Source organism: Lithobates pipiens, unplaced genomic scaffold, assembly GCF_037356315.1.
Source record: "Lithobates pipiens isolate NorthernLeopardFrog02 unplaced genomic scaffold, aLitPip1_a1.2 Scaffold_8, whole genome shotgun sequence".
Classification (NCBI taxonomy): domain Eukaryota; kingdom Metazoa; phylum Chordata; class Amphibia; order Anura; family Ranidae; genus Lithobates; species Lithobates pipiens.
This window is the reverse complement of record NW_027507903.1, coordinates 488,640,890-488,658,697: the sequence shown is the minus strand read 5'-3', so window position 1 is coordinate 488,658,697 and position 17,808 is coordinate 488,640,890. Positions and strand designations below refer to the sequence as shown.

General features: G+C 43.7%; 1 protein-coding gene across 1 annotated transcript in view; it reads right to left on the bottom strand.

The window, feature by feature from the left end:
- CAPRIN2 (caprin family member 2) overlaps positions 1–17,808 on the bottom strand; it is a 125,028-nt gene that overhangs the window by 34,561 nt on the left and 72,659 nt on the right. The window contains exons 9-14 of the mRNA XM_077469014.1: positions 14,424–14,480; positions 13,067–13,174; positions 6,167–6,298; positions 5,585–5,846; positions 3,272–3,324; positions 482–595 (exon numbers count right to left, since the gene is read on the bottom strand). Coding sequence (XP_077325140.1) covers positions 482–595; positions 3,272–3,324; positions 5,585–5,846; positions 6,167–6,298; positions 13,067–13,174; positions 14,424–14,480 — 726 coding nt within the window. The remainder of the gene's footprint in view (positions 1–481; positions 596–3,271; positions 3,325–5,584; positions 5,847–6,166; positions 6,299–13,066; positions 13,175–14,423; positions 14,481–17,808) is intronic.

The window sequence follows — 17,808 nt, the reverse complement described above, 5'->3', positions numbered from 1 at the left end:
TGAACAAAGCATAGAAACAAACCAATTTGGTTTGTGATGCTCTGCTATAGTTGGGTCGTGCCCTTTGTACAGCCCCGGCAGCTTGGTATTCAAAGCACAGAGTGAAAGTCGCCAGCTTTTGTGGTGAATGGATTGCAGTTCAAGAGCACTTTCAGTCAAAAAAACTGAAAACAGCACATGGCTACAGCATCAGGCTTGGGCCGATGTTTGGAGGATTGCATCTCCAGATGCAATCGTCTCATTCACAGTTTCTCACTCTATGCCATGTCCTGAATAGCAGGCTTCAGTTCTGGACGCTAAACAAAAGCAGAGATTAGACTTGGATTGGGACAAGTGCTACAGTACGTACACAGGAACTTTTGGGGGGGGGGGGGGGGTTTCTTCTGGTGATAGAGATTTAAATGCCAATCCCTGAAGTTTGCTTTGTGTATCCCCCCCTTAGGTTAGCACAGAACACTACATCCAGAAACTACATATGTACATTTACAGGAGACCTGACGGTAGATGGATGGTCAGAAGGAAGGTCAACAGGTTCAGGTGTAACAGGACAGGCTGTGTCACGCTCCAACTCTTCTGAAGCTGGTACTGGGGAGAGCTGTAAATTGGACAAGCAGAAGTTCAATTTCTATGGCAAGAAAGCAAACAAAAGTCCCTTTGTAATTACACAGAAGCCTTGGTGTCCAGTTCATCACTAACAGACTTTAGTACGGCAGTCTTTGGAAAGGACCCCCTTTACCCTAAACCTTAGTTCAGACAGTAAGATTTCAATTTATTTTAATAGTCTTGAATGAAGCCTCTTATGTTATAGAAAACTATTGGGCTTTGATAGATAACCTGCCTTGGAGGGCAGAGGAGGATCCAACAACCCCAACATCTCACCGTCCAAGCCATCATAAGGGATGTTAATCTCTTGCGATAGCAATGAAGTTGAACAAATCAAAATTAAAAAGTGTAAAAAAAATAAAGTTCCCCTGTGTGCTCATGCACAAATGCAAAACGCACACTAATGCCTAATTCACACCTATGCAGGTTAAAGTTTGCATATTCCAGGTGCATTTTGTGTTTTTTCAATACACGCTTTTGATCCATTGACATCTATGGCACCAAAGAAAAAAAAAAAGTCCCTGGCTCTTTCCATAAAAATGCAGGATGTGAACATGACCCATTGGAAACCATGTTAAGTGGACTGTAGCGTTTCTGCAAAACTGAAAGGGCACAAAAAAAATATAATTAAAAAATGCATAGGTGGGAACCAGGTCTTGGGTCCCTCATTCATATGTAAACCTGACTGCACCCCATGTTAGGTATTGCTGTAAACTGGGAGCAATCATCCTAGTGCCAGACCTCAGGTTTAACTTTAAACTGATAACCTGTAAAAGCTTTTAAATCATTGTCTATGGAATTTATTCAGCGTTGTTTGCCATTTCACAGGGCATGCAAACATTTTAGGTTTGGCATCCATTTAACTGGCGCAACAACTTTTAGATTTTACCAAAAATGGGGTATGCTATAGTTTGTATGCACTAAAAAATGTAAGCATTTTCCTGAAAAATTTCCATTTGATAAAATGGCTGCACAACTCTTGTACGACAAATTGCACCAACCATTTTATTCTCCATGTTTTTTTTTCCCCAGAAAATAGATAGTTTGGGGGTTCCAAGTTAAAAAATAATTTTGACATCTTTGTGAGAAACCCCAAATTTGGCCCAGGTGGCAAGTGGTTAAATGTTTTGGGCAACTTAAATTGTTCAGTTTGACTTTAGTTTCTTCGCTTCGTCCTGGACCACTAAGCTATGGAACTTTGTGAGAAAGCCCAAGCGCATCAATTACATCAACTTTTGGCTCTATGCTATGGCTTAGGAGTCTCTGGTTCCCTGTGCATGGTCATGGGATTTTAGTGTTATGTAAGCAGTCTTTCAGCAAACAGCGGAGTGAAATGGGGCCTTAAAGTGGTTGTAAACCCTTACAACCAACTTTGACCTACAGGTAAGCCTAGATTAAGGCTTACCTGTAGGTCCAAGAAACGGTTTAGGAGATATTTGGCGAAAGACAGGCACCACTGTCTACGGCGCATGCGCCGTAGACAGCGGCGCGCAGGCGCACTGAGTGCGCCGCTGTCATGCCGCGAGTGTCGGCTTTCATGCGCGGGAGTGATGTCATAGCGGCTTCGCCGAATGACCGCGGCGGAACAGCGAGACCCACAGAGAATATGGATGCTCCGGACTACAGGGGACAGCAGTGACTTGGCTAGCTCCCGTGTCAGGTAAGTGACACATAATGGACTACTATGCGATGCATAGTAGTCCATTATGCTTTACCTTTGCAGGGAATCAAAGGAAGTAAACCCATCAGGGTTTACTTCCTCTTTAACCACTATGCAACAGACAAAGTGATATTAGAGGCTTTTATTTGTTTAAACATACATACACACCTGCACTATGCAATAGTTTTGCACAAAGCTGTCCACATACTCTGTCTCACTGGTGCTCTTGGCCCCTCCCCCATGCCCACAGATCAAGCAGGTTTCCAAATGTCCACAACCCTGCCTACTCATTGGCCATGATTGACAGTGTCAATAGCTCCCACTGCTGTCTCAGCCAATGAGGACAGAGTCCCCAGACAGCAGAGACTCATGCACATTGCTGTATCAAGGTGGGGCTCAGGTTTTGGGGGGCTGCCGCATAGAGGTTGTTTTATGTTCATACATAGAAAGCATAAAACCTTGAACCTTTAGAACCACTTGAAGTCAACTATGGTGTGGCTCAAACATGACTGCACAGGGTGAATGGAATTTATCACTGCACTATAGGTTGATGACTTGTTTGTCTTGAACCTATGACCATGCACAGCGTAGAATAGGTGTGCTGCCTGTTTTAGGAGAACTCATTGGGAAACTTAAAATCCAGTATAGGTCGTTAGTGGCTTGGTTTTGTATTATATGACTTTATACAAGCAGTCCTCCTTTGAACTGGTTTTACAGCCTTGCTGAATATGTAAGAAACTTTGTCCCCCATCTCATGCATAGTTTACTGCTGCCACTACCAGCTGAGCCTCAAGAAATTCAGGTAGAAAGTGAGGGGAAAAAAAAAAAAAAAAAAAAAGGCTAGGGTTGCATATAATCCCTCAAATGGCAAAGAGGGAATCAAGAGCATTACTCAGGACTAGAGCATACAAAGTGCTAGACTAACATTAGCAGGTTTCTCAGTCCACATTTTGTATAGAAGTTTAACTCCTACCCACAAACACCAAAAATAAATAAATGGTTTCTTACCTCCTGAGGTTGCTTAATGGGGTCCTTTTGAATTGGCATAGCCTCAATTAAGACTAAAATGAAGAACAAGTTTGTATTACAAAATGGCAAAGGATTTTGATTACAAGAGATCAGCCAATGACCACGCAACATAGTCCTGATCTCAGCAGCTGTAAAGAGACTAAAGCATTACAAAAAAAAAAAAAAAAACACACACACACACACGAAAGAGCAGCATTACTGAAATAACTGGAAAGAGCTTATCAAAGAACGGAGAAAGGTTTCACTTATAAGCCAATATAAGAAACTGGCCTGTCGCAATATTTTTAACTGTACGATTAACAATCTCACCTGCACAATGAGACTGTTGGTTTCCATTCTGTTAGCATGGCATCCAGGGCCGTCTAATATTGATTGGACCCTGGGCAAAAAATTTTTTGGGAACCGCCTCCCCTCCCCCCCCCCCCCCCAATGCAGTTTCACTCTCCACCTGCTTTGAGACGCGATAAAAAAGCAGCAAGACTCAGTTTACTGAATGAGATTAAACAGCGATTGCGTTTGGTTGCCAGAGGTTACAGTGTAGTACCACTCACTGACTGGTTGCTAGGTTACAGCACATCATTTCTGCTTGTTGATTGGTTGCTATAGGGTACTGCACATCGCTGCTTACGACTGGTTACTAGAGGTTACAGCACATCATCTCCTCAAATCCTGCACACCATGGACTGGGGAGATGAGGGGGCCATTAATGGACATTAAACTCCTAGGGATCCTAAGACTTCTGGGATCAGTGGCAGTGCAGACTTTCAAGCATGCCCCCTTCACCTCCCCAGTGGGCAGTATAGGTAATGGTGGATATGACATCAGGGGGAATGATAGACATATGAATAGCGCCTCCATTTACATATGAATCCTGACAGTCTGCCCCTATTTACATATATGACTGTCACTGTTTACATGTCAAGGTCGGTATTTACATATAAACACAGGGTCTGCAGGTGAGTCATCGACACAATAGGGCAGAGCTGGGCAGCATTAACAGAACTTCACACTGAGATATCAGGACACAGCATGGGACTAAAACCTCAAGGAACAAGAATTTAAACTGGTATAGTTGCCAAGTATGAGGCAGATGCTTTGGGCCCCACAACAATTACATGACTCAGGGCAGCTGCCCCTTTTGCCCCGCCTTAAAAACAGCCCTGATGGCACCAGAATTATGACAATACACTAGTTTTATCTACACATTTGGTGAATTCTTTACCAAAAAGTTTCAGTGACTTAATTTTACTTCCTGGGAACCCTCCTCTCCAGCCAGCTTTAGAAAATTGGAATATGCTCATATCACACATTAGTTTAATGGATTTTACACTTCTGAATTAGATTACGACGCACAATAAAAACATTAAAAATTGAAGTCTTCCCATCTCATGTCATCACATCCCAAAAAAGGGATAGTTCTCGAATGTGGCTAGTAGAAACTGCATTGTACATGACTGGTGTTAAACACTTAGAAGGCAACTCCAGCCATAATTGTACATCTACTAAACCCTACAGTAGGTTCTGTCCAAAGCAGCCATATATCTAAAGCTGGTTATACACTAGTACATTTTCAAATTCATGTATGAACATTTGTATGAAGAAATTCTCAGTGCATTCAAAGACTCTACAAAATGCCTGACAGTCAGTCAACATTTTGTATGCTTTAAAGGTAAACCTACTATAATTTGAAATTAAAAGTAAATGGTCAACAAAAACCAAAATACACTTAAATTTGTTGGAGAAAATTAAAATCCTGCAAATTGTTCACTATGGTCAAAAGTAAACGTCAATATATAACCACTAACAATTAGAAAAGTGAGCAAACATTCTTAAAGTTGAACTATAGGCAATTCTCCCCTCCCCACCATTTAGGATTGAGCAAGGGAGGGTTATAACCCCTGTGTAAATTTTAATTTTTAATTTTTGGGTTCCATAGCCAAACAGGTAGTGAGGAAATCAACATAAAAGGGAAGTCCTTGGAGACCCCCAGATCACTTGAACTAGTGTCCCCATAGGAATAATTAGGACAAAGTGTAAATCTCCTTAAAATGGGGGGGGACAGGAAAAAATAAAATAAATTCTGAACCTAGCCATCCTATGCAAAATATAAGTTTTGCCTTTAGTTATACTTTAAGCAAAACTTCAAATGAAATTCATTAATGTATAGACAGCTTCAGGTAGGAGATGTCAATTGTTAGGAACACCACAGGACTGCAAAGAATCAAAGCCCACTACAAAGTCAATGAAGTCGATTTTGGTGTATAACAGCCATTCACAGCATTTCTAACTCACCTTTAGGAGGAGACTCTGGTGGCAGCTGTTGGGGAGTACCCTTTGGCAGCTGAGGAGAGCCCTTTGGCAGCTGTTGAGGAGAGCCCTTTGGCAGCTGTTGAGGAGAGCCCTTTGGCAGCTGTTGAGGAGAGCCCTTTGGCAGCTGTTGAGGAGAGCCCTTTGGCAGCTGTTGAGGAGAGCCCTTTGGCAGCTGTTGAGGAGAGCCCTTTGGCAGCTGTTGAGGAGAGCCCTTTGAAGGAAACTCAAAATCCAACATTGAGTCCTTTAACAAAAGAAAAGGAGAAAAATGTACATGCATTCAATTCAGTCTTCAGGTTTTATCCAGAATGTCAAAGTCATGAACATTTATAGAACATGGACAAGCTAAGGCAAAAGTATTAAAGAACACTTTTCTAAAAGTTTAACTGTTCTACAGGTCTTCCATCAACTGTGCTCTGTTTATAGGTCATTCTACAGAAACATTTAGTGTTATTGGGTAAACCATTAAGCCCATTATGGAACAAATCTGTCAATGGAGAAAGGCCCCTGGAGCCACATTTAAGGGTGATGTAACCTAACAAAGGCAAACCTCTGGTGTCTTACCTGCATGAAATTATAAGTGCCTTTTATTTCATCAATAAGGTCATTAATCTTTTGTTTTCTGAGTTCTGGATCTTTAGGCAGAGTTGGCGAAGAGCAGAATTCTGCAGCTGGCTGGGAGAGTACCCGGGGGACCTGTGCAAGAAACCAAAGTCTTTACTACAAAAAGGTTTTAGGACATTTCCTCTTCCAAGCTTAAATAGGTTGGTAGGTTAACCCCTAAAATTAGTTTGCCTCTTTTGGTCAGTTACAGTGCCTTAAAAAATTATTCATACCCCTTGAAATTTTTCATATTTTGTCACGTTCCAACCAAAAATGTAAATTTTATTGGGATTTTATGTGATAGACCAACAAAGTGGCACATAAATGTGAAGTGGAAGGAAAAGAGTTTTCAAATTGTTTTACAAAAATCTGAACAGTGTGGCAGGGGAGGATGACAATATTGTATTCTATTTACTTGTATGTAAATTAATGAATAATTTGTATAGCGCACAATGCAAACTGAATCGCCTCAAGGCGCTGTGAAGAGCTTTGTTGTCCAGCTTCTAGAAGAGGAAGGTCTTGAGTTTTTTCCTGAAGACCTGGTGGTTTTCTTCCAAGCGGATGGTGGTTGGTAGATCGTTCCATAGCCGTGGTCCTTAGACAGCAAATCTCCATTCCCACTTTGATTTGTACCGAGATTTGGGAACAAGGAGGTTTTGGTTGTCTGAGTGTCTTGGAGCTATTGCTTCAACCAGACCCAATTTTTCTATGATCTAGTGGAACCAATTGCCTTCAGAAGTCAACCAATTAGTAAATGGAGTCCACCTGTGTGATTTAATCAGTATGAATACAGCTGTTCTGTGAAGCCCACAGGTTTGTTAGAGAACCTTAATGAATAAACAGCATCATGAAAGCCAAGGAACACACCAGGCAGGTCAGGGATGAAGTTGGAGAAGTTTAAAGCAGGGTCAGGTTATAAAACAAGGGACACAGCAAACATGTGGAAGAAATTGCTCTGGTTAGACGAGATGAAAATTGAACTGTGGGCCTAAAAGCAAAACGCTATTTGGCAGAACACACTGCACATCACCCTGAACACACCATTCCCACCGTGAAACATTGTGGAGGCAGCATCATGTTGCGGGGTTGCTTTTCTTCAGCAGAGACATGAAAGCTGGTCAGTTGATGGGAAGCTAGATGGAGCTAAATACAGGGCAATCTTAGAAGAAAACCTGTTGGGGTCTGCAGAAGACTTAAATGGGACAGAGGTTCACCTTCCAGCAGGATGGCCCTGAGCATACAGCCAAAGCTACAATGGAAGGTTTTAGAGCAAAGCGTATTCATGTGTTAGCACGGCCCAGTCAAAGTCCAGACATGAACCCAATTGAGAATCTCTGGCAAGACTAAAAAAATAGTTGTTCAACCAATTTTAAAACCCATTTATCATTTCCCTTTCACTACACAATTAAGTGCCACTATGTTGGTTTATCGCAAAATATGAATAAACCATGTAGCGATATGGACTACAGTTGTAACATGGTACAATTCCCTATAGACATATCCCTCTAGTACTGGGCGCCAGTGACTCATCACATCTGTGAACCCAACCAGAAAGGATTGTGGGATTAGTAGTCTTAGACCAGTGCGCCCTTTGCGCAATAAGACATCTGGACCACACATTCCAGGAATCCTTGCTGCGACCCAAAGAGACTCCTGGGAGGAGCTACAAAAGATCCATGGTCTTCTTCCTGGGCCTTGCTGTGCTCACATCTCCCTGCGTGGCAGTGGAGAGGCTGCAGCCTACCATGCGGTGAATGAGTAATTCCAACCCAGCTCCAGAGGGTTTAAGCCTGCTTGCTGTTCACCACACATCAACACAGCACCTTCCCAGTCGATCTACACCACGGTCGATTGCATCCATCTGCTGTTAGTCATCGCCAGTCGTTGCTGAAGGAAGTCTCTTCCAGGATCCTGGCTTGTAAGGTGCAAGCCGGTCTGGACGTTTGTGAGAGGGCAATTGCTTATCCTTTGCAACACTGCTTTGCTACTATACCTGAAAACTATACCGACACCTTTACCCGGGCAACAATTTATTGCATTACTGTTAGGAACACTGTACATAGACACCTTTACTTAAAACTACTTCAAGGAGAATCACTAGCTTGTTTAAGCCCCTCGGCTATTACCGCACCACTGTGCCTTATTGGATACAAGCTAATGAGCTCCCATTGCCAGTAAAGACCATCAGGCCTGCATATTTAACACTGCTGTTATACAAAGGGCCCCAACTATCCCCTATTTAGTCTGATCTCTCATTAGGATCTAGAAGGTTGAATAGGCTGGTTGGGGGTTTCCCCTTTAGTGTGAGATTGCTTGTCCTAGATGGCAAACCTTTTATTGCCTTTACAGGTTATGCTCCAAGTGGTTCCTCATTGTACATATATGTAATTTGTGCTTTTGTGCTGTCGTACTGGTTTAAACTGGCTTTTAGGGGAATTATTCTTCAAGTGTGGGCTGTTATCCAGCACTTGGTGGACCAATTATTTTTCTGTGTATGAATACCACATTACTTACTACAGTAAATGTATATACTATAAAAACCTGACTTCAGCGACGTGTCATTTAACCACTTAAGGACCAGGCCTCTTTCAGATTTGGTGTTTATATGTTTAAAACTTTTTTGCTAGAAAATTACTTAGAACCCCCAAACATTTTATATATTTTTTTTCTAACACCCTAGAGAAAAAAATGGCAGTCATTGCAATATTTTTTTTTACACCGTATTTGCGCAGCGGTCTTACAAGCGCACTTATTTTGGAAAAAATTTTGAATAAAAAAAACGTAAAATTAGCCCAATTTTTTTTATATTGTGAAGGATAATGTTACGCCGAGTAAATTGATACTCAACATGTCACGCTTCAAAATTGCGCCCGCTCGTGCAATGGCGTCAAGCTTTTAGCCTCAAAAATCTCCATAAGCGACATTTAAAAAATTCTACAAGTTGCATTTTTTGCATTACAGAGGAGGTCTAGAGCTAGAATTATTGCTCTACCGATCGCGGCGATACCTCACATGTGTGGTTTGACCACCGTTTTCATATGCGGGTGCTACTCACGTATGCGCTCGCTTCTGTGTGTGAGCTCGTCGTGACGGGGTGTTTTTAAAAACACTTATTTTAATTGATTTTATTTTTACACTGTTGGAAAAAAAAAAAAAAAAAGACAAATCGCTTTTATTCCTATTACAAGGAATGTAAACATCCCTCGTAATAGAAAAAAGCATGACAGGTCCTCTTAAATGTGAGATCTGGGGTCACAAAGTCCTCAGATCTCAAATTTGGACTAAAATGCAAAAAAAAAAAAAAAAAAAAAAAATCAAAAAAATAAAAGCAAAACATACATAAAAAAATCAAAAAAATAAAAGCAAAACACACACACACACACACACACACACACACACACACACCCCTTTAAGAGGTATGGGCGGAAGTGACGTTTTGACGTCGCTTCCGCCCTCCTATGGTATAGACACGAGTGGGGGGCCATCTTAGCCTCACTCTTCTCCATACCCAGCTAGGAAGAGGACCAGATGGCCTCCGCCGCTACTGACGGCTCCGGTAAGTGGTGGATAGCGGTGATCTTGCGGTGAATCCACCACGGAGACCACCGTTATCGTACAGACGACCGGCGCCTGAAGAGATGGATATCTCGGTTGTGGCAGCAGCTGCTGCCGTTAGAGATATCCCTCTTCAAAAATAGGATGTATATCGATGTGCACTGGTCGTTAAGTGGTTAAAGGTGCTGTGGAAGATGTCTGAACCCAGGGAGTGTCAGGTTGGTTGGAATGTTCACAGGGTCATGGCAATGGAGAACAGGTAAATCTAAGTAGGCCCCAAGGGGGCCATGCTACAAATACATTTTTGGTTTTAACATGACAATGTGGAAAATTTCAAGTAGTATAAACATTTTCAAGGCACTGTAAATATACAGTTCAAAATTTGTGGAAAAAAAATTAACTGTAGTCAGAAATACAGTGCTGTCCTGTGCACAAGGTTACTAGAAGATGAGGGGGAGGTTGCAGGGCTACACTTTTTCCTAGTTTCAAAGCCGTTGATACATGGATGCTGCATCCGCCTTATCCCGTTAAACCCCAACACATGAAGTACACAGGTTCTGTAGCTGATTAAGGTGGTAAACTCACTCAGGTGTTTTATTAAATTAGCCTCAGAACCTGTGTAATTCATATGTGTTTGGGTTTAAAGAGCAACCCTAATGCAGTACAACATGTGAGGTCAACCTCAGACATGTTGCTAGTAGGATCACCGGAAGTTAAAGGTGTTGCTGACTTAACTCCAGCTTTATCTTCCCAAAACAGGTGCATTGTGCATGTAAATTAAATCAACCCCACCATCAGTTTGTGTGCAACGCATCTCCTTTGGCTGTATACAGCAGGGTTTGTGTCTGATGTAATTCCTGCTCCTGGCTGAATTGCCATGTTCTAACTTCGTTTCCTTATTTTTCCAGCCCTGATACTACATCTATGATCCTTTCAGCCTCTGTAGATTCACTTGTACCAGTTGAGTTGATAGGTCCTAGGGTTACTGTTGGCATTTCTGGGCCTTCATGTGGGTGGGGAAAGGTGTAAATGTGACATAGCCTGTGTCTTTCCCGCATGACTACAAATGAAGGGCTATATATATAGGTGGTCATTATGAAGGAGACAGTCTGAGATTGGGGTAGTGAGTTCCAGAGGATGGGCGAGGCATGGGAGAAGTCCTGGAGGCAGATATGGGAGGAGGTGATGAGGGAGCTAGAGATCAGGAGGTCTTGGGAGGAACTAAGTGGGCGATTAGGTTGGTATTTTGAGACTAGGCTAGTGATGTAGCTGGGGGCAGAGTTGTGGATCGCTTTGTAAGTGTTAGTATTTTGAATTTAATTCATTTGACAAGTGGCAGCCAATGGAGGGATTGGCAGAGAGGGGTAGCAGACACTATGCGGTTTGTAAGGTGTGAGTCTGGCAGCAGCATTCATGATGGACTGAAGGGGAGAAAGTCTATATAAAGGTGAGCCAATGAGGAGGGAGTTGCAGTAGTCAAAGCGAGAGATAACTAGGGAGTGAATCAGGAGCTTTGTGGTTTCATTGGTTAGAAAGGGACAGTTTAGAGATGTTTCGGAGGTTGAGGCGGCAAGCTTTGGAAAGTGATTGGATGTGGGGCTGAAAGGAGAGTTCAGAGTCCAGGATAACAACTAGCAGCCTGATATGTGGGGATGGGTGGATGGTTGTGCCATTACTCTTGACAGAGAAGTCAGGGGAAGAGGCGCGTGGGGGAGGAAATATAAGTTCGGTTTTGGACAAGTTGCGTTTAAGGAAGTGGTGTGACATCCATACAGATATATCCGTTAGTAAGTTGGTGATGTGTGAGGAGACCGAGAGAGTGAGGTGAGGGGTGGAGAGATAGATTTGAGTGTCAGCGTAGAAATGATATTGAAAGCCGTGAGAGGCTATCAGCTGACCCAGGGAAGGTGTAGATTGAAAATAAAAGAGGTCCAAGAACAGAACCTTGGGGGACTTCGACAGAGAAGGGAAGAGGAGTGGAGGAAGTAGAATTGTAAGTGACACTGAAGGTGCGTTGGGATAGGTAGGATGAGAGCCACTGAAGAACACAGTCACGGAGACCAAGGGAGTAAAGTTTTTTGAGGAGGAGAGGGTGGTCAACCGTGTCGAAGGCAGCTGAAAGGTCCAGAAGTAGGAGTACAGAATAGTGTCCGTTGGTTTTTGCAGTTAGTAGGTCATTTGTGAGTTTTAAAAGAGCAGTTTCTGTTGAGTGCGAAATCCAGATTGAAGGGGGTCAAGAAGGTTGTTTTTAATGAGGTAGTCAATCGGTTGTAAACCAGGCATTTAAGGAGTTGAGGAAAACGGGAGGAAGGAGATAGGGCGTAGGTTGTTAGGATTGGTAGGGTCCAAGGATGGCTTTTTACGCATTATATGAGGAAGTCTCCTTGAATAATGTGATCTGTGAGGCGGGACTTTAGGTTTGGACTCTTATTGTAGGTGTGGCTGGGATATAATGTTACTTAAAGTGGGGTGCCCCCCCCAAAAAAAAAAAAAAAAAAAAAATTTAAAGTCAGCAGCTACAAATACTGCACCTGCTGACTTTTAATAATCGGACACTTACCTGTCTCAGGGTCCAGCGATGCGGTGGAACGAAGCCCCCCTCATTCCCCACTCCGCTCACAGCGCCGTCAGTCTTACTGTGGGCCACAGCCGGGCACCCACTGCGCATGTGCCGTGATACGCCGCACAGTCATCTGGGACACGTGACAGGTCCCAGATGACTGTGCGACGCAAGGGGAAGTGATGTCACCAGCCCGGGCAATGAAGACAGACTACAAGGGACCCCCTAGCAACAGGCATTTAGAGGCGAGTAAAAAGTCACCTCCCCCCCCCCCCCCTCGATTAAAATTCTTAAAAAAAAAAAAATACTTTATTTTTTTGGTGGCAACACCATTTTAAGTATTCAATTCCACCCACAGCAGTGTGTGAAGCAAGTTGTGTTATAGACTCTAGATGCTGCAGAAGTGAGTATGGCAGGAACAGTATCAACAGGATATACAGAGTCAAATGATTCAAAACTAAAACCAAACCCAGACTTTCAGGGGATCTGAACTGAGAAACATGGTACAGGAGGTATGATCTATGCTGGAATTGATCGTGCCATTCAGTTCTAGTGAAAACTTAGAGTTCAGCTTTAAAAGTGGTATAAAAAAAGCAAACCTTTTGCAGCCTTCTGATGGTTGCATTTTTTATATTTAGCATTTTCACTTAACCAGTAAACCGGTTTTTTCAACAGCTGTAGAAGAAATCGTGCATTACATTTTTTGACTTATTCATCAATGCAAGCCTTAACCGAAGTTCACAGACCTGCGAATTGCCTACAGTTGGAGACTGGTGGCCAACACAAATGGGTGCTGGGACATCCCTCTTTTTCACTGGAATCTGTCCATTAACTACAGCAGGGAGCTTAGCTTCCTAAAAGAAAAAAAAAAAATAATGAAATAAAACCCTCAGTTCCACAGTCATTGCATTTCTTTACCGTTTTTGCCACAATACCTTCTCTCACTCACCTCTTAGGGAGACCAATAGCAACAAAAAATCCACGGAATTTCTACTGCCACCACTCTACCCAAAAGCTAGAAGGCAGCAACCCGCTAAAAGATCTGAAGCCCCCATTAAACTCTAAACCTGACAGGTTTGCTTCCATACTACCACTCTGCTCTTTTTTTTGGGGGGGGGGGGGGTGGGGGTGGGACAGGACAAGAGGGTTTGTTAACCAATTATTGCCACCAAGGCTAAAATTGAGAGGAAAATACAAAATTTGGAGTGGTCAAACCTTAACAATCCAGTGGCATCGGAAGGGGGGGGGCTGGAGCCCCAAGTAGGTCCCCAAAAAGCCCAGGGTCTCAGGCACACAGAATTATATTAGCCCCAAGCATGGCCGAGTGACATAGCAGGTGCCGCCTTATGGAGCCTGCAGTGCCTATGATGGACTTCCCACTTCCCACATAGCCTGCAGTGCCTATGATGGACTTCCCACTGGTCCAATGCTGGGACCATGGGACATGAGATACCCATCATAAGCGCTGCAGAAGGCAGGAATTACAATGCAGGCACCGTGTGACTAAGATAGCTGCTCAGCGGGCGGCTCTCCTCAGTTGTGGCTCTGACTGCCTGCTGCTGTTTACTGTGATGGGCACCCCACACACTACAGCTGAGCTGCATGAGGAGTACATGTCAGATAGTCAAGACCCCTGGTGCCATGCTCTGACTTTGGGCTGAAGCCCCTGGTCTTTACCACCTAGCAACTTCCCTGGTTATCACCAGTGTTCTCGGTTTTTTATATATTTGTCCTGCAAGTAGTGCCATCACATTGGGTTTTCTCGTTCTCTTATTTTGTCTATAGGACAGAAAGGAAGTGTTCTCACCAACTGGATTACAAGAAAAAAATGGGACAGGGGTTTTTAACCACTCTACTCGGTCTAAAGTAACTCTAAACTTTAGTTGCTAAAACTTGACAAGGAACCCAAGATAATAGTTGAGATTCTGTTCTGGAATGTAAAAGGAGAGAGTTTGCTAAAGGGATCTAGATAGATGGCATTCCCAAAGGGATTAAGAGAACATCCACTTTAGTGTGCCAGACACACCACCATGGGAGGAAATTGGGCAGGTTGGAACATCTTACTTTGTCTCAGACCTGAATTTTAACTTTGATCCTACTTACCTTAACCTGATTGGCAGGTTTGAGGTCAGATGTCTGTTTTTGTACCCTTTCACGCCTCTAGAATCCAAACAGAACACGAAGACTTGGTTATCACAAAATTAATCCATATGGTCTAGTGACCTAGGTTTCAATGTCCCCTCCCTCTTCTGCTACCCAACATAGGAAAAAAATACTTCTTTCAAGTCTACTTGCAGAGGTGGAAGCACCAGGGTCACAAAGATCACACTAGCGACCAGGCCAACCCCCCCCAGGCCCAGGCGCACTGTCCTGGGGGGGGGTTGGCTCTCATCTACCATCCGAGGGAGGATTAACTGTCAAGCTCTGGGCTATATAAGATGGGCTCAGCTTTTAGGTCTGCTGAGGTGGCATCGGTTATTGGGAGCAAACAAAGTTAATGAGCAAACCTCAAAACAGCAACCCCCCCCCTCAAAAAAAAAAAAAATAGGTATAACCACAGCATAGATGTAGTGGCTTCATGTTTACCGAAGCCTCTCAATCCAGTCTTATCCTGCCTGCAGTGCCCCTGCTCTCCCTCTTACAGGAGGGACAGCTCCAGAAAACAAAAGGCTTCTGCTGTCAGTCAAATCCTGAAAGAATGAAATTGTGGCCGAAGTACTGCTGTGTCTATGGACAGTCTGGCTCATGAGCGTGCCTGCATAGGTGACCCTGTAGCACATGGCTTGCTGAGGAGGTAAGTACTGGCAGGGAATTTAAGAGGTGGTTAGAGAGACCACTGAAATATTACGCAAAGCAGGTCAGTATAACCTCCTGAAGAGGATATATCCACAACACATGCAGAGCAGCGATTCTCAACTTCTGACTCAAGTACCCCCAACAGGCTGTTTTCAGGTTTTCCTTCATTTTGCACAGGTGCTTTAACCACTTCAGCCCCAGAGGATTTTACCCCCCTTCCTTACCAGAGCACTTTTTGTGATTTGGCGGAGTGATACCGAATGCACTTTGCCTGGGACATCAACAGCTGGCGATACCTCAGTGGAAGACTGTTTAACCACTTGCAGACCGGACCAATTTGCTGGTCAAAGACCAGACCCTTTTTGCGATTCGGCACTGCGTCGCTTTAATAATTGCGCAGTTGTGCGACGTTACACCCAAACAAAATTGACGTCTTTTTTCCCTACAAATAGAGCTTTATTTTGGTGGTATTTGATCACCTCTGCATTTTTTATTTTTTGCACTATAAACAAAAAAATTTTGAAAGAAAAAAATATAAAATAAAATGGTTTTCCTCAGTGTAGGCTGATGCGTAAAAAAAAAAAAAAAATAAAAAAAAAAAAAAAAAAAAAAAAGATATAGCAATAAGCATATATTGCTTGATTTGTGCAAAAGTTATAGCATCTACAAAATAGGGGATAGATTTATGGCATTTTGTTTTACACTAGTAATGGCAGCGAACTGCGATTTTTTTCGTGACTGCGACATTATGGCGGACACGGACACTTGACACTTTATAGGACTATTCACAGATCGGTGCTATAAAATTGCACAGATTACTGTGTAAATGTGACTGGCAGGGAAGGGGTTAACACTAGGGGCACTGCAGGGGTTATGTTCCCTGGGAGTGATTCTAACTGTGGGGGAAAGGGACTCACAAGGTTAGGAGACCGATCAGCGTTTCTTTGTACTGAGAACACACCATCGGTCTCCTCTCCACTGACAGGACATGGATCTGTGTCCTTACATTACACAGATCCGCAACTCACTGACTGAGCTGAAGTAATGCCCACAAAAAAAAAAATAAAAAAAAATAAAAAAAGGTTTTCAATGTAATCCATCTCGGAGGCTGAAATAGGTTCGAATGGATCCCTGATCAGGGCCTGCAGAAAAGTAGACAAGTCCCAGCCTGGACAACTTTTAGACACAATAGGCCTAGATCAAGAAAGAGCTCTAAAGAACCTGACTACTAGGGAGTCCGATGCTATAGGTTTCTCCAAGAAAACCCCTAGAGTGGCCACTTGCACCTTGAGGGTGCTGATCGCTAACTTATCTGCCCCTTCTTGCAGGAATTCCAAAATTTAAGCAATTTGTCTCAGTGATCTAGCCGAAGTCTTGCACCAGGAGTTGAACACCTTCCAATATTTGAAATATATTGTCCTAGCGACATCAGGGTAGCCACCAACCTGTCTGAGAACTCTTTCCTCTTCAAGAGCTGCTCTTCAGAAACAAAGCCGTGAGCCTCAGCTTCACTAGGTCTTGGTGGACTAGAGTGCCCTGCCGGAGGAGATCCTGTCTTAGAGGAAGATGCCAGAACGGTTTTTGCTGCATCTGCAATAGGGCCGAGAACCCAAGTCTTTTGGGCCAAAAGGGAGTGATCAGAATTACCCTCGTCTCCTCTCTTCTGATCGGGGGAAAAGGCGTAGCATGGGTGAAAATGCCAACTGTGTGCCAAGGCATCTACTCCCAACAACATCACGTGCCTGTTCAAGGAGAAGAGAGGGACCTGGGCATTTTCCCCAAGTGGCAAAGAGATCTACATCTGGCTGACCCCATCTTTCCCCAGCCTGAAGACCTCCGGATTCAACTGCCATTCTGCCTCTAAGATCTGGTTCCTGCTGAGGAAGTCTGCTTTTTCGTTTAGAGACCCCTTTAGGTGGATTGCTGACAATGATAGAGTAAAGTGCTCTGCCCACACCAGGATACATTTTGCCAGATCCTGAAGTGCCCTGCTTCTGGTTCCTCCCTGCCTGTTCAAGTATGCCACAATGGTGGCATTGTCCAATAGGACTTAGGTGGTGTTCAGAAGCAACACGTCCAAGGCCAACATCGCCCTCTCCACTGCTTTCAGCTCCCTCCAATTTGAGGACCTCTCTGCCTCCTCTGTGGACCATGAGCCCTGAACCCATTGGCTGTCCATGTGAGCCCCCCAACCCCAGGAGCTGGCATTGGTTGTCAGTCGCACCTGGAAGGACCACAACAGGCCTTCTGAAAGTACCCAACGGTTTTGCCACCACCACAGACCTCGCTTTACTGAGGTTGGGATCCTCACCAGAACATCCAGCGAACTCTGACAATCCCAAACCTTCAACAAGAAAGCCTGAAGAGGCCTGAAGTAATGCCTCGCCCACTAGACTGCCAGGATAGAAGAAGTCAAAGTTCCCAATGCCAACATAACCTTCCTGATGGACAGGGGTTGATTGGACTGCAGTTGGGATATTAACTATTAGCTTCTCTTCCGGCAGGAAAATCTTTTGGTCCAGAGAGCCGATATGAAACACCAGGAAAGTCGCTTCCTGAGCAGGCACCAAATTAGATTTTTGCAGATTTATAATCCATCCTAACTTAGGTGGATGCAGGCTCTGTCCAGATCTTTCCGCAAACCCTCCCTGGTCTGGGCAAAAAAAAAAAATAACAGATCTAGGTAGGGATT